Here is a 26,126-nt window from a genome sequence, read left to right as displayed (position 1 = left end):
TAAATGTACACATGGATATTTGCAGTGTCATGGACACTCATGTGTGTAGAAAGTCTGCAAGATTCCTTTACAGTACAACACCAAAGTCAGCTCAACTGGGCAGTGGTGGTCAAATATTTATGGATGTATTTGTAAATAAGAAATATACAATAAAGCCCATATGTAGAAAAAGCGCAGATGTGCTCTGTTCATTGCTTGCATTGTTTCTTTTTCATACACACTCTGGCGAAGCAAACTTCACTTTGCTTGACCTAGTTTGAATTAGTCGAACCCGATCGAGTTGACCCAAGTCAAGAGCTTGCCTGTCCGCAGGGCCCACTAGATCTGACCTCGAATGTACCATTCTCTAATTAGAATTTAAGTGGAAGAGCCAGCTGAGCCCAGGCTCCCAACAGCTGATTTCTTTTATTATCACCCCTTGCTTGGTGGAGCTAGTGTCACTGTTAGCGGCAATACCTGGCATAGTCATGTCTGCATCAGCTCAGGCTTCCCCCTGCTGGTGGAGCTGGCTGATTCTTCTGACAGAAGTTGTCGACCAACAGTCCTTTTTATTTCTTTTTTTGTAATTTTTTTGACTACTCGTATGGGTATATGATATCACTTCCAGCTTCTCAGCTGTCTTTAGTAACTGAAACAGTTGGTCTGTTTTTGCATTATACCTTCTTCTCGGTTTGAGGAGGACCGCAGCGTGATTTAGCTCCTCCAGACGTGAGTGAAAGGGTTTCAGACTTTCCCTCATGGTGAAGGATTTCCCTTGCCTTTTCGCCAAGTACAGTTGATTAGCCCAGGCTTTTATGACCTGGTATTACCTTATGTATTTGGTGAGCAGTTTTGTTTGTTCTCTTTTTTGTTGTTATTGTAATTGTTGGATTGTAATCTGTTTGTAATTATTGAATCAGTATCCAATCGTTTTTCATTGTAAGCATTAGAGTAGAACAGACCTTCTAATCATTACTTACTAAATAGTTCACAACTAAACACCTGCGATGTTGTTTCTTTTTTTTACGAAATTTATTTGAACTGCACGAAACACTTTTTTATAGTATAAAGTTTTAGAGCGTTTATATTTTTATTTTCATATAATAAACTTTGTGTACAGCAATCAAATTCTTCAGATATTACAAATTATATAAACTTTCCATGGTTGATTTACCTGCAGGGAATAACGACGCCCTAAAATGAGAAATGCCCTAACTGTCTATTTCCTAGGTGGTCAAATATAAAATTCAAATATATATAAATAAAACAATGGAAATGAGAAAAACTTTATTATATAAATTTTGACAGGTTTAGACTAGGTTAAGTTACTCAAATTATTTAATAATCATTCAATATATTCAGTAAAGTCGATAGCTTTAAAAACCTTAACATCACACACAGCAGGTGATGCATGTTATATAACACTAGTCAAGTATCAATCATTGTTCTTTCATCGCCTAATTGTTTTAACAGCACTTCCACTACCCATACAGTACTTTTTTGACGAAACCTAACTTTCACCTGCTGTTCTGAAAGAAGGAAAATGGACAAGGATTTTAGTCAGAAACGTGGAGCTTCTTGTAGCAAGGCTGATGCCCCCAGTGAAAAAAAGACAAAGAGTAATGATTTTGAGGAGCATCTGGATTTCAGGAAACCTGGTGAGTAAAGTAGTTGCCTTTTAGTGTGATTTAAACAAATGAAAACAGAAACCTAGAGTATGTATTTATCATTCAATAAATTATAATATGAAGTCAAATGTCTGACATACAATGAAAATACAATGACATACAAGAAATCACAATGAATTAAATATCGCCAGAATTACCAGAAGAGTTACATGTTCAAATACACCCCAAGTTGGTTATTTTATCAATGAGTATTTGGTAAATGGATGTGTATTGTTAGTATATAGATGGGTTTTCTTTTATGAAAGCTAGGCTAGATTTTCATAATTTGATCAAGTTAGCTCAACTCAATGTTCATTATGTTTCATTAAAATTAAATCATGCTGACCTCATATTATAAAATATAGAGCGCTCCTTCAGGATATGATTACCCTGCTATTTTCACCTTACAAAGTGAAAGATGATGATTTTTTCACCACCCCATACAAATCTCATTTCACAAATTAAACAAAGTTTTTGCCCAAGTTCAATTTTGGCAGTCAGTGTGCTTATTATGTACGTAAAAATAGCAAATTTACCGAAATGTTGTTTGACAAAAATATTTTCACAATGCTTGAAAGAGACACAATGACTGATTTCTCTCAGTTCAGCAATTTCCATGTAAATAGGTAATATTTTCCTTTCAAAACCAGTAAGCAAATTTGGATTTGCGATCTCTTCAAAGAAGTCCGTTTTCAGGCAACCTCTTTTAACCTCCTAACAAAATTCCACATCATTATGAAAACAGCATCGGGTGGGTGGGTGCGTGCGTGTGTTTAGTAAGCTAACTTTTGTGGTCAATTCAAAGTTTATGTTATACGTGCGTCAGTCTTGAAGGCAATAACTCTCTATGGTGCATTATAATGTTACATTTTATTGCAGATCACAATACAAATACAATAAACTTACTGTAGATAACTATAGTTGCTAAGGTTACCATACTATTATGTCAGTTTTTAATATGTGCAGCACTTATATAAAATTTTGACAATTTTCACCAAGGGATGTTTGCATTATATAATTACTAGGGTTTCTAAGCTACTGCATATGATTTTTTTCACTATATGATACCAACCCTGGAATGGATCAAAATTGCATCCTGTGCGTACACTGCACTGTCTATAAAAATGTTTCCTAAAAATATGGTTAACCCTTTTGCAGGTGAATTTTCAGGATTATATCAGACCCCCCTCCTTGTGGGCGAATTATTTTACTGGAAAATCAATTTTTTTAAAAAGGTGTTATGGCTGCTCACTATCTCTTGGTAATCTGGCTCTCACAAATGATCTTGAGTCAAAGTGGATCTCAACTTGATTGATCTTTAACTTGATCTTGATCTCAAATGCTCAAATGATCTTGAACTCAAATGCTGATTCACACGCACATACACACATACATGTACACGCACGTACACACACGTACACACACGTACACACACGTACACACACGTACACACATACACGTACGCATACTTTCCCTTACTTAGCCATCTAATGTTATTGTATGTTAGTAAATCTTCACAATTGGCATTGCTTTCTTTTATAAACTTTCTTGAGTTTCTGTATCTGAGAGCTGATTGACTTCTGAAAAAGTTGATCATCTTCATAGCCTCACCTCACACATTAGTTGTTGAAATAGATTATTTGGTTTTCTGCATAAAATAGTCCGGTGGATGATGCAATATAATGCTAGCACTGATGCCACATCGTTCTTCAATCTAGCTATGACACTTTGATCTCTTCCAACCATGACTTTTGCACCATCTGTTGTGACAGATATACATTTGTGGAGAGGTATATTCATATTATCAATTTATCTATGAGGAATTGATAATATGAATGCCCTCCTTTAACGAGGGTATCATAGATAGCTGGGTGGTAGTTTCTCCTTCTAATCCAACCAAAGTAAGAAGCCCTCTTTTATTTCTTCACCAGCAAAGAATCGCCGACACAGGATATAAGAATAAAACATAATACTATGCTTTATAGAGAAGCATGCTGATGCTTTATAAAGACGCATGTAGTATAAATTTTTGGCTTAGTCACTTTAAACCAAAAATCATAAAATAAGTGCATCATTTTCTACTTGGAGTTGTGTTCTCCTTCAAGTGTCTCCTAAAATGCACTTGTAACCACATGATGTAACCACTTCAGCTGGCAACCACATGATAAAAATAACATTACCAGTTGATAGTGTACACACAGTAGCCTATATGCCTTACAAAGACTGCTAATTGAGTAGTAGGCCATTATATCAGTAGGCTCATCAATAGCGATTGAAAAGTAATCTACTTGGTCTATATGGGTTAGCAAAGTCAATATAATCATTAATGGTTTTAATTCTACCAGTAGAAGTTTTCCCAAAATGTCGTATAGCTTTGAATTTGCTAATCATATCACGCTTATCTGGAAAAATTGTTTGCATAGCCTCAACCATGCATTATTTTGCAATCTCAGCATGAGAATAAGGAAGCATTGCTTGTGTAAGTCTTTGACACTCGTAGAAAAGCTTGTGTAGCTTAGCTTGTTTATCAGAAGCTGTGAAATGAGCTGAGAAATGTGATGCTGAGAAATTTTCCTGCAGAATGAGATTTTTTCCTCCAGACAGCTTGCATAAACTTTGCAACTAGAGATCCAAATATACGCAGTTTAATTTTGGCTGTCTGATTTTTATACATTTCTTGAAGCTAGATTTATGTAAAAATTTTGCATACAATTTTATCAGGCAGAAAAACAAGATAGAACCGGTTGCATATCATGGCAAAACATTTTCTAACTGGACCAATTTATTTCCAGCAAAGTCTTCTAAATTGTCAGTAAAGTGTAAACTTTCTTCTAATTTTCATTCTACGTTCAATTTAATTAAAAATCAGCGTAGATAATAAAAGAATGTGGACCAGTAAGCCAACGGAGTAGGCTTTTTGAGAATACCTATATGCAAAACTAAACAAATAACTAGCCAAATATATTTATAATCAACAGGCTCCGAAGCATCGCAATGTTTTTGAAGGCCATCTTTATTCGTTTCGTTAAATATAACATTTATAATGGACAATGTTATAAAAAGCTTTAGATAATAAAAAAATACTTCCCTGTTCAAGAATTGGAACTTCTACTCTCACCCGGCTGTCATCAAAATGTAATTCTTTTGGTTTTAAATCAGCTCCTCTTTGATATCCGTCATTATTCCCTGTTTTATTTCAGTCTCACTTTTGCAATCCACTTCACTCTGTTGATCTTCTTTTTCACTTTCATCCTCTTCCTCACATTCTTCTGCCCTAAAATCCTCTTCTTCACTTTCAAACCACTCGATATCTTCCTGTAAACAAATCTTTTTAGCAGCGCTTGAACAATCGCGTCCGTTCATGATGATTAGCTTCCGTAAAGGACGATCAACATTTTGCAACGTGTTCTTGTCGCACACACGTATAAGGGACTAAGTATAGCCTCAAAATAGTAGTATGATGTCTTTTAAAACTTCTTAAATTATCAATTAAAATTTTTTAGAGCTGTTGTTAAAATAAATAAATGAATTTAAAAAATACCTATTGAAGACTCAGATCCGTCGGGCATATACGGGTTTGGTACGCTGAGACCATGCTCTCAACCTGACGAAATGCGGAAACAGTATGGAAAAGGTTAAAAAATACCAATGATTTGGGGTGCATGACTTCCTCTGTCTTTACATACCATGTTGTACATCTCATGTTCATTCAGCCTTTCATATTGTTTTAGGCACATACTTAGAAACTAACAAAATATTAAACTTTCATTCCCTTCTGATATCTTTTTGAATGTTGCTTGGAAGTGATATGACATCTAGTGAAATTAGCAGAAACAAAATTCAATTAGCTACCAAACTTATTATGGTAGCGTCGGTAGTTTTAATATGTCACTCTCAATGAACCTTGTTTTATAAGCTCTGCAACCTTTTGCCCTTTTGCAACACACTTAGATTAACCTGAGAAACATAATGGCACATATCATGGTTTGTGCAGCACACATTCATGTCTCTCTTTCCTCATGTATGGCAGTTTCCACACTGACATCACTGATCTACTGGTGAAGTCACATAAACATTCTGTAATCGATACAATGAATGTGATGAATAGATGTCATTACTAAATATGTTGTTCTGTAAGTTTTAGTGTAAAATTACAGAATGAACAAATTTTTAACAAAAGCATGCCAAGCCAACAATTCGAAGCTTTTTTCTGGGCATTTAAGATGATTATTGCTAAATCTATTTTCCTCACTTTCTACAAGTGAAAAGTAAAGATAAATTCTAATCATGAGTCTGATTTACTAGCTAAAGCTGCTATAGAAAATTTGACGCAAATATTATAGCGAGGTGAGGCATCCAAGTAGTTATGAAACGATGATTGGTGATAGCAAAAAGGTATAATTTGGTTAATTAGTGAATGTATCCATGACTAGTAAAATTATTACTTTTATTTTAGTATATATATATATGAGAGAATCAAAGTTCAAGATAGACTTACTTTCATTCTCCTAGCTTCCTCTGCAGCATAACACTGCTGATGCCTGTCAGCTCTAACTATAGGCTGTCCGCCCCAATCTTTGACAACCTGGTGCTCGGAAAAGTCCGAGTCACTTTCGCTGGGATTTGAAGCATTGTAAAAATTCTGTTGTTCATCAATAAAAGGTGTCGATTTAGCATGCATGATTCTGTAAATTGGTACATTTCCTAACGATGAAAATCTTCAAATTCACAGACAACGAGTTTGTTAGCGATAACATTCATTATGACCTTGAAAATGTTGTGCTGATTATTGGCTAAAAAAAGATGGTATATTTTAATAAATTTAATGGTGCAATCACATATTTAAACATATTTTATTTATAATTGCTCTTTTTATCTTTTTCAGCAACCAAACTGGGCTACAGACACTCTGGGGAGCCAGAATGGAATGGTGAGCTTACAGACCTCGTGTGTAAACATAGAAATGACGAGCAAGAAATTAAAACAGATATCGGAGAGCATCATACAACTCACCTAACAATTGATGGAGATCGCCACCTATCACTAGTTGACATTGCCCCTCACATGACGCATTTACGCTTGCGAAATACTTCTGCAGTAGGAAGGTAGGATATGGAAACTGCAATTAAAGGCATTTATACATTTTGGTAGGCCTATAGCTTATGCTCACAGTGTTTTCACCGGTCTAAATGGCTGTTTGGAATGTATTTTAGTCTGGAAACCTTCACCCGCCTCAAGAAGTTAGAACTTTGCCGGATTGACCTCTCACTAGAATGGCCAAGCTTGCCTGCAAACTCTCTTGAAGAGCTTCATGTGATTGACTGCAAAATGGAAACTCTTCCTTGCTGGTAATTCAGTTGATTAATCAGTGTGATTCCACTACAATGCATTAGATACAGAATAACGATAAACATTGCATTATTATATTTTAGGAATATTATTTATTAAAGGTTTGAAATTAGTCAGATGCTACCAGAAGGTTGTGACAGATGTGAGTTTATCTTAACATTGGTAATCCTTGCTATAATAAGAACTGTGCTTTTCAGTTTGTCTGTCTGAAGTCACACCAAGAGTGTTAGAGAAAATATTGCACTGAACATGATATGATGTCTATTTAAACTTCATAAATGGTTGCCTTATTTGTAGACCTAATTATATTACCTAAATCAATTGTTCTCTAGATTCTTTATTTCCATTATAATATTGTTGCATTAGAATTGTTAACTAAATAGTAAAATATTGTTTGATTGTGGCTCATGTTTTTTTAAGTGACTGATAGCAAAATTATTGTTAATGTATAGGATGGTGTGCTTAAAATAGAATCTGAAGCTTGTTAATTCACATTCAAACCACTTGTGTGCGCTTCAAAAGTTATTTGAACAGCATTTAGCTTTTTCACAGTTTAATAACTCACCAGCTTCATGTACTTTCACCGTGTAAAACAAGGAATATGATGCAGTTTGTGGAAAGCACCATGAATAAATAATAGTCTCACTATTGATAACTGCACTAAAGAGGTATTGTTCTTACATATTCTATAACAAACAAATATATTTGATGATTTGTATATTTTCTAATTGCGGAATGAAAATACAGAAACAGTTTGTTGTCATTTTAACAGCTCACACCAATGTCACTGAATTGAACTGGCCAGACTGTGATAGGATAGAAATAACATGAAAGTATTTCTTTATAATATAATATATAGATGAATAGGTGACTAGAACTAAATATTTTAACAGAAGTTGAAACAATAAATACTTTATATTTTCGAATGTAATGAATGTAGCGACTGCAATTGAGTTTCTTAAAAAGTGATCCATTGAAGTACTTTTCAATATGTTCTTATTATTTATATCATCTGATTTCAGGTTTGAAAAGCTAAAAAGGCTAAAGGTTTTGAGAATATCATGCTCTCAAGAATGTTATAGATCCCTTCAATTTGTTCCTGAGGTAGTGACCAAACTCACTTCATTGGAAGTACTTGATTTGTCTAACAATGGCGTGAGACAAATCCCAGACAGGTATCAAATACATATGAAATTCACTTCAATGTTTGATACGCTTACCCTATCAAAGCCTTACCGCATCTGACCGTTGCAAATTTAGCTACATCCAAAGTATTCATAGAATGTATTTTAATATTTCACCTCATAATGATAATGGCTGGTTATATATTATAATAAAGTTTATCAGTCGAGCTGCCCCGATTTTGGTATCGGAAACGGTATCTTACCGTATTATCACGTCAACTATACTGTTATTCTTGTTACATGGAATTTTGTCACAGCTTCAGATGAAAGATTGAGAAAATCTTTTTTTCTTCAGACCATTAGAGGAACCAGGACAAATTATTGTATGCTTTTGCCTAATTTTGTTTGTAAATTTAATCAATATTGTTTTGGATTCAGTTATTTTTTATTGTCACAGAATAAGTAAGCATCTGATTGTGAGGAGTTCTTTGGTACCCAAGGACACTTATGTATTCGCGTCATCTAACTTTCGCATTTTAGCGGAGTCATCCTCTCGCGAAAATTTCATGAGCGAAACTAAACTATCATAACAAACGAACGAAAACGCGAAGTTAAATGGCTTTAATCATTGATATCCACAATAAAATAGTCATAATAGAAATTCAGGTAATTGTCATGTGTGGTTGGAATCAATGGGAAATTTCTGGTAAACTCATTATAGCTACATGTAATATGCTGACTGAGTAGCATGGCAAAGCAAATTAAAATGATGATATCAGTATAGTCACCTAATTCGTAACTGATGAAGATGAAAGTCTGGTAGGTGAGGTCATAAAACTGAATAATAATTATTGTAGTGATGAATTTTATTACCAACCAAAAACAATAACAACCCTCACCAGGTCCAACCATGTTATACAATTTTGGTTGTTAGCTATTTTCTTTTTCTTGGGACTTGAGTGTGAAAGACATGTGAAATTCACGGCAGGAGAGACCTAGACCAGTGTCGTATAGTTTCACATACGACCATGAGTGTGCCGTATAGTTTCACATACGACATGTGAAACTATACGGTTCTGACCTAGACGTCATTGATAGTCCAAGAAACACTTGGCAGCAAGTGATCAAATTGAATTATCGATCTCACCTACACATTTCAACCTCCGGTTTACAAATACGGACTAATCAGAAGCAAATACGAAGTAATCAGAGATAACTTCATCAGAATAATTCAGCATCTTTCAGTGCTAAAACACAGTTTAAAATTAAGGCAAAATGTTGGAAACCTTTTATGGTTATAACTTGTTGGTAGACATTTGTAGCTCATTTATGATATTTAAAATATGATATATGATATAAAATATCATATATGATATTTTAAATAAAAAGTTGATGATAATGACTTGATTGGTTAAAGAAAGGTTTTTACTGCATAGCTGTGTATTACTGCTGTGTTTAAAGCGTATTTGTATCTTTTAGCAAATTTAATAAAATTAAGGCTAAGGATATGAACATTTCATGAGGGAAAAATCTGTTTAATATAATTCATTTGCAGCTTGGGCTCTCTGACATCGCTGAGAGAGTTGAATCTCTCTATAAATCCTATTGAAGTGCTTCCTGAGTCTATCACTGCATTGAGTTCACTGGAAGAGCTGGACCTGCCATGGTGCGATATAAGTCAACTCCCAGAGAGGTAAATATACCCATCACATATGGACTCCTTCTATATTGAACAACTTTTACTACTTATTGATGAGCAGCCATGATAAAGTTGCTGGTGATTAAATATTGAATATTATAAGTAGTTAATTTACCCTAAAACTATGGTAAAATAGAATTAAAGTGTAGTAATTATCAACAAATTTTATGAAGTTTTATTATTTTTTCTGATGCGCACCTTTCTTAATCTAACTTATTATATTATTACTATTATTATTCTAAAGTATTATTATTATTCGATTACTACTTGTATTAATTTATAATATCAATAACAATATTAATCTAAAGTATTAATATTGTTATTACTGTATTATTCAGATTAATTAAACCTTGAGTAGTCTGAACCAATTTTAATCTGCATCGAGTTTTCATCAAAGTCACTGTTAGTGATTAAGTATGGACTTCTCTAAACTGATCAAACTGTAACTGGCAGCCAGAAAAAGTGTGAAACTTTCGTACGAAAATTTAATTATTGTTAGTTAATAATATTGAATATGTTAATGCTCACCATAAAACTTTCTGATAGCAGCAGACCAAAATATGTTTACTTTCCTACATCAGTGGTCCAACCTTTTTCTAAACTTTTGCCAGCAATTTTTAATGTTCTTCCAAACCTATCACACAGCTGAGTTCTTCATACATACTAAAGACAGAGTGGACCAACAGAACCTAATAATATTAATAATGAAATTGTTTGCCAACTTTCAAGGAAGCTAGAAAATTGATAGGGATAGGAAATTGTGGACAACTTTGATGACAAAGTTCATTAAAAATACAATTTTGATGGATATATAAATATGAACAATAAACATGAAATTGTCTGTTAGAATTCTGGCAAAGTATATAAGCGTGCTGTTATCTTTATATGTTGTTCGTTTTCAAAATAGCGAGATACTCAACATTTTATGCCCATATCATGCTCAAATTAAAATCTTTTGAACTATTTACCTTTTTTAAATTACTTGAATGTTGGATGGGAGGACTGATAATACCTCGTAATTCATGCAGAAAATTATATGTAAATAAATAGATAATTATATTAAACACATTCATGGAGGCGCTAATCAATAATTGCCTGTATTGTTTTGACATATAGTAATATATAATATGTATACCTTCACATGTAGAATATATTTACATCCGGCTGACCAGAAAAAAAACAAAAAATTCATTCTCAAAAACACAGCAGCTAGAACATTATGTTATGAACACTACGCTTATGTTACATGTATTTATCCAGTGATTTTCAAAAGATGGCCGGATGGAATTTAAAAGTGGTTCTTCAACTTTTCAAATGTTTTTCGTTCATTTCTTGGTTTAAGAAACTATTTGTGCTATTTTACTCTGTAAATATTATCTGTGAAATCATATAAAACAATATTTTTATTTTACTCCAAACTAATGATGTGCAGTAGCCTCTGTAAGCATTGCAATCAATGCATAGTATGTTGGAGTGCATCACATAATCTTATGCTATCTTATTATCTCATGAAGTAAATGTCCCATACAGTTTCACTAATGTTTAATTTTTACCACCACGTAATTTAGTCCACAATAAAATATGGATCACTTTTAATATAAATGTTGATTGGAGTTAGGACATCGGTCGGCGTAGAGTATGATTTTAATTATGGTTCACTTTAAACTAGTTTTCATGTTAAGTCAAAACCATACAAATGTTGGAGCTCAGTTCTTAACTAAGATTTCAGCAACAATATTTAATAATGACTCTACTTGTATACTGTTAGAGCACCAAATACTCTTGTCTCATCATTTGAATTTGACCAATAAATCCTAATAAACTGGTAGATACATGTTATTTTACACAACATACTGTATTATTTTAAAATTGAATCTTTTAATCTTTAGGAAGTATCACAGTATTAAAAATGAAAAGAATAATGTAAAAAAACTGTCCGAAAAATATAAGAGAAATATAGAATAAAAATATAACATCAAAGAGGCAAGTACTGCCACGTTATTCTGTTGACAAGTGATCAGCGGTGAACACAACCCCTTTTCAACTTTCCAAGATTCTGGTCATTTTTTTCTTTGGTAAGTTCCAGAGGTAGTAAAAGAACTTGCTTTATCAGAAGTACTTGAAATGCGCTTATTTTTATCAAATTTAAAACCGACGAACGAAACGCCGAGCGACAGAGAATAGAACTATCAAGTCATGGGCGTTTCACAAAAAAACATGCACATTTTGCCAGTCTATAGCATGGTCAAATTGCCACAGGTTTCTGTAACTAACATAGAAGTACTGAAAACTTCGTTTCTTTTTTGTCGATTTTAAAGTAGCTGACATTTTAGACCCTTATGAGTACTTCGGTATTCTAACTGATGTCCAAAGCAGTGAAAGTAAAGGAAATGACGATGATATTTTTTCTAACAATAGGCATGAGATTATTACAATATTTAATTATAAGAATAATTATTCGATTTTATGAGATTTAATTACAAATTTATGAGATCGAAGTATATAGTGACCGATGTTGGGCAATATGTTACTGTTATTATTTTTTCTAAATAGTTTTGTTAAATAGATTTTCTAGAAATCTATATAAATATCGCAAATTCTTGATATTGTTGGCTATGACGTTTTGAAATGTAAAACAAAATTGTGCATTGGTTTTCTATTATTACTGTATCACTATATTGAAGGTTGACTTGCAACAAAATTCACATTACCGTTATTTGATATGAAAAGATTCACCATGTCTTACTATGTTGTGTTGTAAGGGCAAAATATGTGGAAAGGTATAAAATATAAGGTCTTGAAAGCTCAAAAACGAACAGAAAATGGCAGCGACACGAGACCGCCATAGTTTGGATTCCCTTTCCAAAACAGCCCAAATGTGATGTAGTTGTGAGAGATGGTTTCTGTTTAAACTTTCTTGCAACCTTATGCTTCGAAATATTTTCACAAATATACTTCGCGCATTCAATAAAACTATGTCTATTGTTGTTCTTACGCATCTATTTTATCGTCATTGTAATGCTGTCACTTTAAGCACTGATATTTTATAACCTACCATAAAAAATTGTTAAACTTTTTAACCTTAACTCGAAGGAGTACATATCATTGTCTTATAATTATGACGAGCCTGTTGGTCACCTGTGATATTCAAAAAGTGCTGCAAAAATTATTTGTGAAGAATTGGGTCACATGATCAGAGAACGACTTGACGATTGAATAATGCCGAAGCAAAACTGTAAAGTAGCGAGCATCTATATTTGATACGGGGTCTTTTGTAAAACCCGAAGTGTTTGTCATAAACTAGTACTACGTTAAGTTTTATATTGAGTTTTGTATTGGCCTTTCAATTCACGTGAGAACATAAATGACAAGACGATCAACAAATTTCGTGGCTACGTCATCGAAATAAAGAGATTCCGATCTACGACCGCTTTTCGTTTTTGAGCTTTTAAGAGCTTGTAATCACCTTTCCACATATTTGGCACTTACAACGCAACAGAGTAACACATGGTGAACCTTTTGATATCAAGTAACTGTAATGTGAATTTTGTTGCAAATCAACCTTTAATAATATTGGTTATTCTATCAGCGCATTTTACTTCTAATATTGCATTTCTCCTATTGCAGGGGAGAGATATAAACATAATCTTTTCCTTTCATTATTGCTGTTGTACATAATAACACCCTGTGCATTACAGCTACCATTGCAGTTATCCTATTGCACTGCAGTGCCATTTGACTCCTAATATTGCATTTCTCAACTTTCATTACCCTTTTTTTTCCAACATCACTTTGGTCGTGGGCTGTATGACAGAGGAATTTCTAGTGATTAGAATGAAAAAATGTATTTTCACATTATGCCAGGGAGTGAAAAAGGATAGTTAGGATTGAGCAAAAAGTTCAGTTTTTTTCAGCTAGAACTCTATGTAAGTTTAGAAGAATATCATGTAATAGTTTATATTATATTTAATTATTACATGATTTACACCAAGATAACTGTAAGAAACCTAAAATTTACTTTTCATTTTTTTAAAATGTTTAACTGGTAATCTTCTTAATTAGTAAACTATTTTTGTTATTTTAATTTATATATAATATTTGAAAATACATTTTAATCAATACTTTCTTTTCACTGTTCACTTACAACAATGCCAACATAGGCCTTGTAGTACAAGTATTCTGTGTAAAAGTGTACCAAAGGCACTAGCTGATCTTTTTTGTTTTATCATCAGAAGATGCAAATGCACCGACATAACTTTAAATTTTTGGCTTTTTATATTATCTATAAATTATCTAGTTATGAATAATCGCAATGAGACATAAATCTGTTTTAATGTAAGATTTTATTGAAATCGTACTATCGGTCTATCATTACTTTATTATTGTACTAATCTGGTTTTAGTTATAATTTACTTTTTATTAGTGTTTGTTGCTGTAGCTACAGTCATTTAAATAACACAGCACTTTAGGATGTCTTTAAAAACAATAGTTCAGTTCTCAACATTGTATTGTTTTGTGCCCCAAAAGTAATATGAGTAAATTAGCTTAATGTTTATTTCAACTGTCCAACAATTTCTTTTTCAAAAATTTAAAACGTCACCCTTGCTGAGTTTTAAAATTAGGAAATGCCATGAAATATCATTTTAGATAAGTTGTCTATCAGCAAATGATGAATTCAGGCAAATAACATCTGTTTCGTTATATTAAAATTATATTACATATGCATAAGCCATAATGGAGAAACTTAATACATGAAGTATTTTGATAAAAATAACACATATGCTGCCAAAACAGAAACCGTTTTTAAGATTTAAGTGATAATACTCATGAATGTATGATATGTATAATACAGTATCTGTAAAAGATGGATTAAACTACTGCAACAACTAAACGGAAATCAAAAACAGTTGGAATAGAGGATAAACAAGATGATGCAAACAAGGAAGGACAGGAATTAGTGTAATCAGATGATTAAACATATATATACACATTACAGAAACTGTGTAAAAGAAAATTTGTATAGCACTGGATATTGAGCCAAGGTGCATCAGAGTTTTGAGAACTAAATCAGGTTAGAAATAGCAGCACAACAACAGCTACAGATGAATCTTACAGTGATTGTTACATCTTACAATGATCTTACATTGTTGCCGGCCTTAAAAAAGTACTGATTTAGCATTTTATGCCGCAAAAAATGCACCTTGCAATTTGAATGTACGACTTTAGCATAATGATGCTGTCAGAGATCATAAAAAGACTGAGTAAGGTTTTTCATCAATGAAGCAGTGGTTGGATATGCTATCACCTGTATTCGTACAGTATATCCCAAAGCATAGCACATCACTAGATCCTACACTAATGATAACATACATCGCACAATAGAGTGGAGCTGACTGCATGAATAATCTCATTCATAATCTCATCATAACCTTGACATTCGTAGCACATTTATATGATATTTTAAATAGAAAGTTGATGATAAAGAGTTGATTGGTTAAAGAAAGGATCTAACTGTATAGCTGTGTATTACTGCTGTGTTTAGAGCAAACTTGTATCTTTCAGCAAATTTAATGAAAGCGAGGTTAAGGATATTAACATATCACAAGAGAAAAATTTGTTTAATATAATTCGTTTGCAGCTTGGGCTCTCTGAAATCGCTGAGAAAGTTGAATCTCTTTGGTAATCCTATTGAAGTGCTTCCTGAATCTATCACTGCATTGAGTTCACTAGAAGAGCTCAACCTGTCACATTGCAGGATAAGCCAACTCCCAGAGAGGTAAATATACACATAGTTTGTATGAACTGCGATGAAGTTTTTATGATCAGCCATGATAAACTTGCTGCTGATTAAATATTGACTACTATAAGTTGGTTACTTTACCCTAAAAATGTATTAAAATAGAATCAAAGTGTAGGAATTATCCAAAACTTTCATGAAGTTTTATTATTTTTCTGGTATGCACTTTTCTTAATCTAACGTAGTAGATTATAATTACTATTATTAGTCTAAAGTATTAATATTGTTATTACTGTATTATTCAGATTACTTAAACCTTGAGTAGTCTGAACCAATTTTAACCTGCATCGAGTTTTTACCAAACCCGCTGTTATTGGTTAAAGATGGGCTTCGGTAAACCGATCAAAACATAAATGGCAGCCACAAAAAATTGCTAAATGTTTATACGAAGATTTAATTATGGTTAGTTAATGATTTCAAATTTGTTAATGCTCACCATAAAACTTGCTGATAGTTATGGAAAACTTTTATTTACTTTCCTACATCAGTGGTCCGACCTTATCTAAACTTCTGACAGCAATATTTAACAATATTTCACCAATATTCGGGGTAAAACTATAAAAGTTTGTACGATTTTAAAAACTTGTAAAACCATTTACATTAGTGTCATATTTATCGAGCACATGTTAATCATCATTTCTTGATTCAAAATATACTGGAAAATTCTAGTTAATATCATAAAACTATTTATTTGCATCACAATCATTTATTACCTACCAACGAACGAGCGGTCTCGATTTTTTCGCGATATCGTCCTAATAAAGATTTGTTATTATAATGAAGGAAGTAGATAGAGATATTTGAAAACCGTCACAAATGGAAGAGAATTTTTTTGTTTAATATCCTGTGCAAGAATTAATTTGATTAGTTGACGCTTTCACTTCAAAACGGTTTTTGTAAGCAAAGCCATTTGAATGCCGGAATTCCGGCCGTTAGGGATTTTGACACACCCGTGGCGATGCCGGAAAACCGGCTGTTAAGGTTCAAAAAGTTAAAACTTGATAGTATTTTAAACAGTTTTAAATTTATTTAAAATGCCAGAACTATAAAATGCAAAAGACTGATGAATTATATGTAAGTTATAGTAGCCAAAAGTTTATTCAGTTGAAGTGAGAGTAAATTATACCATATATAATTATCACCAACACTACCTTTATTTCTTACATTTCCTAAACCTATGTTACTAGTCTCAGCTCAATATATTTATATAATAGTTAATATTCAGTGAATTTTACCAACAATTGGATGAAATGGTTGCTAAATTTTGCTACAGTACTTCATTTGGCTAGAAAGCTATGATTTATATTCTGGTTAATTGCTAATTTTTGTACGAATAAACATCTAGAACTTGGTTTCCACGACTACAAGTAGTAGTTAGAGATATAAAATTCAGCATGTCAAGTAGGAATTCGTTGTCTAATGTTACTCATTTGAAGTTTCCATAAGGAATATCCAAGTACTATTAACAGTGATTCTTAAAGTAATAGTTTGTGTTGAATTTATACCCTCCAAAATTACTTTATAACTGTCAGTGTTTTTGAGTGAAACTATGAATTAATATTTTTTTATGGTGTTCAAAATATTTCTGATAAAATTCAATGTAAATAGATTTTGATAGCTCAGTAAGCACTGTTACAACTCTAAATGTGCTGTTAGAATCTCAAAAATAATAACAATTTAAAAAGAAATAGACATTATTATTTGTATCAAAAAGTACTTATTGTAAAATAGGTACAACATTGCATCTGTTTAATTTAATGCATATGCATAGTCTCGAATTTTTTTCATCTGCAAGTGTGAGCAATAGGTAATTAGAAAATTGAAAATTTTTAAAAGAATTAGAAATAAACAGTTTTAAATTCTCAAAACATAATTTGTTAAGCAGGAGTTGCTTGTAGTTGTTATTATAGCCTTGTAATCTAACATATTCTTAAGGGTGTCAGGTCACAACTGCTGCTGATTGTTCATTGTACTACTACCTCTTCTCTATCAATATATTATACTCTATTTATTTTTCATCTATCAAAACATCATAAAAACTACGGAATTTATTTTATAATTTGCGTAGATATGCAAATAGAATCTAATGTTTTTCTGCAATTTTAATCACTTACCTTGAACATGATCATCTTTGAACTCTCGTTTTCAGAACATTTTCTACAACAATATAATTAGAGCTTTTATAACAATTTCCAACTTTCAACAAGTGACTCCTTAGTAATTTTATTATGTGTTATGTGAATAGCTCATAAATAGGTGTACAAGTTTGCATTATAATCTCAGAGTTCTGTTTTTACTTCATGTCTTTTGAATTTTCCGCTTTAACAATAAGTAACTCTTTCGCTAACGCAAGCTGATCGGCTCGGGTTACCATCTCTTTGTTGCTGGAAGCCGATACATCAGCTTTTACACAATGTGTTAGTTTATCTATGATTATTCAGCTTTCGCTTCAAATAGACCAATCAGAATCGGTCTCCACGAAATCAAGCTTGTTGCTAATGATACAGACCAATCAACAGGCCTCTCACTAACCGCTTCTTGATTATCAAACAGAAAGTTTACCACTGAAAAACCACTGACAAAAAATAATACCCAATCATTTAAGCTGTAGAAGCTTCTAACATTCTTTGCTATTGGGTCTTCAGTCACTCTATATCAAGTGATTCTGTCTTTTCAGTGCATGTATTTCATTTGAAGAACTGTAATCGTGACCGAATATTATGAAGACAGTAAAAATACGACTATCGAAATCGCTGGCAAAGTATTGTTGGTAAAGTTTGTAAAAGTTTGTAAAAGTTTTTACCATTTTAACTCAAGTTAATTTAATATGTTTTCCATTTCCTAATAATGTATCTTATTTTGAACAACCTTTTTTAAAAATTAAATGGATATGTTCATTCTTTCTAAAGTTGTAAAAAAATTATGGACGTAATGTCAACATTCGTGTGAATAGAAAAATTAAATTGGGCAGATCTAAAAAGAAAGTCAGTAGCGAAATTGTTAACAGAGCGGTGGGTTTCAGGCTAATCTGCAATTCTGTTTGGTTACATAAAACAATGCTTGGCTATATACTAAACAATATTGTATTAAAAACTACGAACATGTTTATAAACAGCTGAGGGAGGTTAAATGTTCTTTTAAAGCAATCTGTTGGCTTGAGAGGAATCATAAACTGTGTCTAAATATAACTTCACTTGAGACATGTTTGCTTGTTTTGCTTATTACTTATTGGTAATAGTTCAACTTCCATTTAATTTTCCAATGTTTTATTAAGTTTAATATACAAACTATTAAGCCATAAGGTGTAATATAGAATATTTAGAAGAAAATTCCATCTGCACCATTCAACCTCCTCTCCATATCTAAGAATAACTGTAGAAATCGTTATTACGCATGACAATCTCTAACGGTACAAGGCGCTGCCAGTCTACTAGCTTTAATATAATTCTCAGACATAACTTTGTTTCATGGTTCTCATGCTAGTTTAGTTCAGCTTTCTTTAGTGCCCAAACACAGTTTTGAAAAGTAAAATGTCCGCAACCTTTGATAGTTTAGCAATTGGTAGACATTCGTAGCTCATTTATATGGTCTTTTAAATAAAAAGTTGATGATAAAGAATTGATAGGTTAAAGAAAAGTTCTTACTGCATAGCTGTGTATTACTGCTGTGTTTAAAGCAAATTTGTATCTTTTAGCAAATTTAATAAAACCTAGGTTAATGATATAAACATATCATAAGAGAAAAATTTGTTTAATATAATTCATTTGCAGCTTGGGCTCTCTGAAATTGCTGAGAAAGTTGAATCTATTTAGAAATCCTATTGAAGTGCTTCCTGAATCTATCACTTCATTGAGTTCTCTAGAAGAGCTGAACCTGTCATATTGCAAGATAAGTCAACTCCCAGAGAGGTAAATATACCCATAGCATATGGACTCCTTCTATATTGAACAACTTTTACTACTTATTGATGAGCAGCCATGATAAAGTTGCTGGTGATTAAATATTGAATATTATAAGTGGGTTACTTTACCCTAAAACTGTGGTAAAATAGAATCAAAGTTTAGTAATTATCAACAACTTTTATGAACCACTATTATTTTTCTCATGAGCACCTTTCTTAATCTAACATATTATATTATTACTATTATTAATCTAAAGTATTATTATTGTTATTGTTGTATTATTCACATAACTTCAACCTTAAGTAGTCTGAACCAATTTTAATCTGCACTGGGTTTTCATCGAAATCACTGTTAGTAGTTAAAGATGGACTTCTCTAAACTCATCAAACTGTAACTGGCAGCCAGAAAAAGTGCGAAATTTTCTTACGAAGATTTAATTATTGTTAGGTAATAATATTGAATATGTTAATGCTCACCATAAAACTTTCTGATAGCAGCAGACCAAAATTTGTTTACTTTCCTACATCAGTGGACCAACCTTTTTCTACATTTCTGAGAGCAATATTTAAAGTCTTCCAAACCTATCCCACGACTGAGTTCTTTATACATACTAAAGATAGAGTGGACCGACAGAACATAAATATACAATTATCTTAAACATTTTCATAGAGGAGCTAATCAATAATTGCCTGTCTTGTATTGACATATACTAATATGTAATACAAATACCTTCATATGTAGAATATATTTATTTTCGACTGACCTGAATAAACAAAAACATCATTCTCAAAAACAGCTGTTCGTCAGCTAGAAGGCCTTTAGCTCGAAGGTAAATTATATCACACTACGCTTATGTTACATGCATTTATCCAATGATTTTCAAAAGATGGCCGGATGGAACTTAAAAGTGGTTCTTCAACTTTTCAAATTTTTTTTCGTTTATTTCTTCGTTCAAGAAACTATTTGCGCTACTTTACTCTGTAAATATTATCTGTGAAATCATATAAAACAATATTTTTACTTTACTCCAAACTAATGATGTGCAGTAGCCTTTGTAAGCATTGCAATCAATGCATAGTATGTTGGAGTGCATAACATAATCTCATGTTATCTTATCATCTCATGAAGTAAATGCACCATACAGTTTTTAATAATCTTTGCTTTTTAATACCACCTAAATTTACTCAAGCAGCCATAATAAAATATGAGTCCTTTTTAATATAAATGTTTAATGGAAATAGGATCTTGGTCCGCACAGAGTATGATTTCAATTGTAGTTCACTTGAAACTACTGTTTTTGTGATAAGTCACACCATAGACACGTTGAAGCTCACTTCTTAACTAAAGTTTCAGCAACCATATGTGACCCTGGCCATCAGAATGTCCAATCATGTGGTAATTAGATTGTTCACAATAGCACGATAAGCGTGCTTTACGCTATTGTATGACTCACCGTCACTATTTTAGTAAACAGTGGTTTATAGTGCATTCAACCCTGCTCTTTCACATGGTCTTGTTTATTTTTGTGTCTGAACAATTATAAAGCCAGAATTGCCATTTAACTATACCCAGTGTCGTATAGCTTCACAGAGTCCCACGACCAACAGAAGCGTATACGGGAGCTCTCTCGATTCCAAACAAACAGGCCACGCGTACTATTTTTATATAAGTTATAACGGAGAAGCCACAACATTAATCAATAAAAACTATTCCCATTAGCAGTCACTTTAAAATTGATTGTTGTATTATGAACCATTTGAAAGAAAACAAAATTTCCTACAAAAAGCTGCTAATAACGTTTTGTAAAAACGTAAAGTAAATGCAAAAAAGAGCGTTATTGACAGCGAGGTATGAATATTCCATTAGAGATCAGTATGTCGATCAGGTTTGTTTGGAATCAAGCTTTGTTGTTTCCGGCTTTTGGTCACGGGACTCTGTGAAACTATACGGCTCTGACTATACCCATATCGGTTGTTGCTATGGAAATTCTCATAACCCAATATCATAAATATAGGCTCTAACTGCGGGTGCATACATGTATGTGGCTATTTTCTGTTTTGATGCTTTTAGCTAGAACAAAATAAAACAATCGCAAAAATTACGGCTAGTTGTTGCTATTAATTTAGATGAGTATATCTACTTAGAATCTGAATCAGCTGCCTCAGATCATAGTGAAAGCGATGATGAGGGAGGGTTGTTATAATAGGGCAACCTTAGTAATACAGCTGCTTGCGCAATATGAGGCTGCTAACGATAATGCGAGTAATAACGATCATTCTAATGAATTAAATCAAACTACCGCCTACCCTAGGACACTTATATTTCGCTAATATTTAGTTTCGTGAGTAGCACACAGAGTGAAATTTTGCTGCAACTTAATTTCGCCGCTCTGATGAGTGCGAAAATATAGTGACGTGAAAATAAATGAAGTGGAAAAAACATTACATTCCTCAGGTCCAGTTCACTAATAAGAAAAAAATTCAATTTGGGAATAGTTCGTATTTGTAAACCACAGGTTGAAATGTGTGGGTGAGATCGACAATTCAATTTGATCACTTGCTGTCATTTGTTTCTTAGACTATCAATGTTGTTTAGGTCACTCCCGCCGTGTTTTTCACACTCGAATCCCAAGAAGAAGAAAATAGATAGGCAACAACCAACTTCACAACCTAAACTGTATAACCCTTACGCTGCCATAAACACATTTATGCATTTTCTAGGGGCCACTGCCATAAACGCATTTTTGGACTTTCTCAGCAATTGTGTGGTAACCTGATTTTATTATTTGTTGACCACATAACCCACGGTCTTTAAGAGTTTTATGAAATTGACTATGTTGTCCGAAAATTTCTCTATAAAATCAGCCTAAAACAACGAAGCAATTTTAAACTTTTGTTTGAGAATTTCTAATCTAAAAACGAACATTTTTCTGTGAGTTCATTAGCTACCCCGCGCGAGTCATAAAACAGGTAATTATTTGTTGATGACTTAATAGCCAATTTAGATTTTCTATACAGATAATTAAAGTAGAACTTGAAAAAATACTGTATACATATCATGAAGCTATATCGGAAATTTCGGTAAAATGGCCGGCACTGGGCCGGTAACGAATTTGTACATTGTTGGCAGTGAAAGAGATAATGTGGTTGGACCTGATGAGGGTTGATATTGTTTTTGGATGGTAATAAAATTCATCACTACAATAATTATTCTTCAATTTTATGACTTCACCTACCAGACTTTCATCCTCATCAGTTACAAATTCCGTGACTAAACTGATATAATCTTAATTTGCTTTGCCATGCTGCTCAGTCGGTGTATTAGCTATAATAAGTTAACCAGAATTTTCCCATTTATCCCAACCACAGACGAAAATTGCCTGCATTTCTAATATTACGATTTTATTGTGGATATCAATGAACAAAGCTATTTAACCTCGGGTTTTCGCTCATGCGTTATGATAGTTTAGTTTCGCTCATTAAATTTTCGCGAGAGGATGACACCGCGAAAACGCGAATGTTAGGTGCCGCGAATACATAATTGTCCTAGGGTATCAAAGATCAGCCTATCACTGCTGATAACATTTCTATTTTAGCTGTTGACATCAAACTAATAAGTGGGTGCAAATGTAGGAAATTATGCGCTAGTTTTATGTAGTCTGAACAATTAAGCCTCATTAGAACTGTGTATCAAGGATTACCGAAGGAAACATCGGATACGATTGTGTTGGGACAAATTGCCACTAGCATAACAAACAAACCCCTCCAATGCGCTACAATAATTCTCTGCAGCGTACTCGTGCTACACTGTGTGAATGTTAAACTACATAAAAAGAGCTCTAGATTGAATGGTCACTTGATGAGTTGGGTTGATATTTTCGCATCCTGATGCCCCCTTTTGTCACTTTTCCTTGACCTTATCATGACCTTGTGTATAGTTGGACATTTCTGAATGCACTTCCAACACTTTGCTAAGTTGTTGGACTGTCATTATATGCAGTCATAGCAATATAGCTTGATGAGAAGTGCCAAGTTTGAAGCATACCCTTTTAATGAAAAACTCCAGAAAGGCGAGCTTTTAGCCACATATAGTCTTAACCTTACCATGACTTTTGAGAGGTCAACCGTCAATCGATTTGGAATAAAAATGCAACCATCATCTTTTTCAGGGTTTTATTGTGGATAATGCCAGGTTTCATCAAAATAGGTTGAGATTAAGTGGTCGGTTGCTATGGCATTTTGATTTGTAAACAAATACCATGATTTACAGTTCATGAATCACCAACTTTATCCTGCTTAAACTCAAAACAACAGTTTTAGTTCATCACGAGACCTTTTCTACTAAATCTTGCATAACCTGGGCTTAAACTATCCAATTTAAAAAATTAAAAATGCATTAAAGTCCTATGAGTTTACTGATTTTAATTATTTATATAACTCAAAAATTTGGTTTTAGCACGATTGTACATTCTGACTGCCTTGTTCACATATTTAATAATGACTCTACTTGTATACTGTTAGATCACTGCATACTCTTGTCTCATCATTTGAATTTGACCAATAAATCATATTAAACTGGTATATTATACATGTTAATTTACATACAAAATTATTTTAAAATTTAATTTTTAACCCTTAAGAAGTATCACAGTATTTAAAATGAAAATGATAATGTAAAAAACTGTCAGAAAGATATAGTATGAAAGACCGACGAATCATGTATAAGCTCTAGTAGTTCAGATGTTGCTTAGCTTATGCTAGAGTATATTAAAAGATGCGCATCCATCATCTCTATCAGGTAGATACTTATTTATCTCTACATCTCCATGCATTTTCTTAAATACTACTTTCGTTGGGTCTTTTAGCCAATGCGTGATGATTTTTGATCATATATTAAAGTTATTTATGACGAAATGTGCAGGGACCCGCAAAAATATAATTATTACTGTGTATTTCATAAAACATACGCAACTCATTGGGACGATTCTAACACCTTGTGTCTATGTTGCTTATTTGTATCTGTAACTACTGGACCACAACACTTTTTGGAGACTTTAATAGGACATTGATGTACTTTTGCTCATATCTCGCCTGATGAGCTTACAATTTGTGTAATCAATTGAAGATTCCCATATAGTAGTTTATAAATAATTGTGTTTTTCTGACCAATAAAGACCTTTCTGGAAACTTAGATTCTTAAATGATGTATTCAATATATCATACTTGTAATATACAAATACTAACAAAGGAATTGTGGTGGTTTTTGGCAATAGGACCAACAGTTCTTCAAATCGGAAAAGGTTGCTTAAATAATTAATGTACACGCTCACTTCAATTATTTTAACACTTAAAATGTTAAAATTTTAAAAATGTTAAAATGTTTAAAAACACTGCAAATCATAAAATATTGATTCATAAATCATAAATAGTTGGTTCATACTATTCTTCAGGAACAAAAAAGTGAAGACCTACTAATCTACTTTCTCAGCTTGTTATGTCATAGGCTTACCATCTTCATTAAGTTTTAGTTGGTTTCAAGACATGTATATGAATATTCCAGTACAAATTTTACTAGAGCTCATAGACCTATGAACTATACCATAGTTAATAGGTCTATGCTACAGTGATTTAAACTTGGTTTCACTCAAACAGTACCCTGATTACAGTGTATGGTGTGTGAGTATACATTTTGATATTTTGCTAGAGTAGCCAAGCTAATCCATTAACTTTGCCAGCACAGCACCCTGTTTAGTATTTAAGATATCAAATCTTTAGTTATATCATCTGATTCATTGCGAGAAGCCGAGCCTAGAAGCAGCAATTCTTTGTTGCTAGGCAAAAAATACCTGTATTACTTTAACCTTTTTTAGAGTTTTGCAGGAAAACGGTTAGGTTCAGCAGTAAACATTATTTTTTATTGAAAATATTATGTGAAGAGGTTAAATTTTTATCTGACTATAAGATACAAACATAAATGACGCTAGAATTTCAGTTGTCACACAAAAACAACGGCAGTTTTCGATATTAACAAAATGTTTGTTTCTAACACTAGTTATAGCATAAGTATGTTGTTAATAATATAGCATATATGACCTCCTTTTATTGCTTTATTATCTTCGTTTCCATAAGTGGAGACGCAGCAAACCTTTATGTAGGTGTGAATATTGGCTCTTCCTATGATTTTGGATAAGTGAGCCAGGTACAACTTTTTGTACCTCTACGCTAGACTAGCCATTTCACAGGTTTTTGTCTAGCTGGTCTGCTAGTGATCAAGCTGGCTTATACAATTTTCCTCAATTGATACTTGGGAAGTGTAGTAGATTGGGTGGGAGCACCTGCTCCATATTGCAATTATGACACCTCATGTTACAGTTTCTTTCTCCGCCGTTTCCGAGTTCTAGTCAGAAGCTACCTCCTTGGCTGCACTTCAGAGTCGGTTCACACATATAAATTTTACCCAACTGTTATTATTGTTGCTGCTCCTTTTTTTAATTACGTGACTAGCTGGAATACATCTTAAGCCTTTGTTGAAGATTCCTTAAGCTTCAGGTTCAACAACTGCCAGCTGCTCATTTGGGTTTTGTTGTAATTTCTCAACTGGATACCATAT

At 32.9% G+C, this 26,126-nt stretch overlaps 1 protein-coding gene across 1 annotated transcript; it reads left to right on the top strand.

Annotated features, from left to right (window-relative positions):
* The first annotated feature begins 6,568 nt into the window (after window positions 1-6,568).
* Window positions 6,569-18,157, top strand: LOC137390434 (uncharacterized). Its single transcript, XM_068076767.1, has 6 exons — window positions 6,569-6,576; window positions 6,860-6,994; window positions 8,018-8,170; window positions 9,675-9,812; window positions 15,457-15,594; window positions 18,073-18,157. Exons 1-6 carry the CDS (start codon window positions 6,569-6,571, stop codon window positions 18,155-18,157), a joined length of 657 nt encoding a protein of 218 aa, XP_067932868.1.
* Window positions 18,158-26,126: the final 7,969 nt, after the last annotated feature.

The sequence above is a fragment of the Watersipora subatra genome, chromosome 3, assembly GCF_963576615.1.
Source record: "Watersipora subatra chromosome 3, tzWatSuba1.1, whole genome shotgun sequence".
NCBI lineage: Eukaryota > Metazoa > Bryozoa > Gymnolaemata > Cheilostomatida > Watersiporidae > Watersipora > Watersipora subatra.
The sequence above is the reverse complement of the archived record's forward strand: the minus strand, read 5'-3'. Positions and strand labels throughout refer to the sequence as shown.

Coding starts and splice junctions, on each gene's coding strand:
- LOC137390434 (XM_068076767.1), top strand. Junction 8,171..9,674: donor GTGAGACAAATCCCAGACAG/GTATCAAATACA, acceptor ATTCATTTGCAG/CTTGGGCTCTCTGACATCGC. Junction 15,595..18,072: donor ATAAGCCAACTCCCAGAGAG/GTAAATATACAC, acceptor CGCTTCAAATAG/ACCAATCAGAATCGGTCTCC.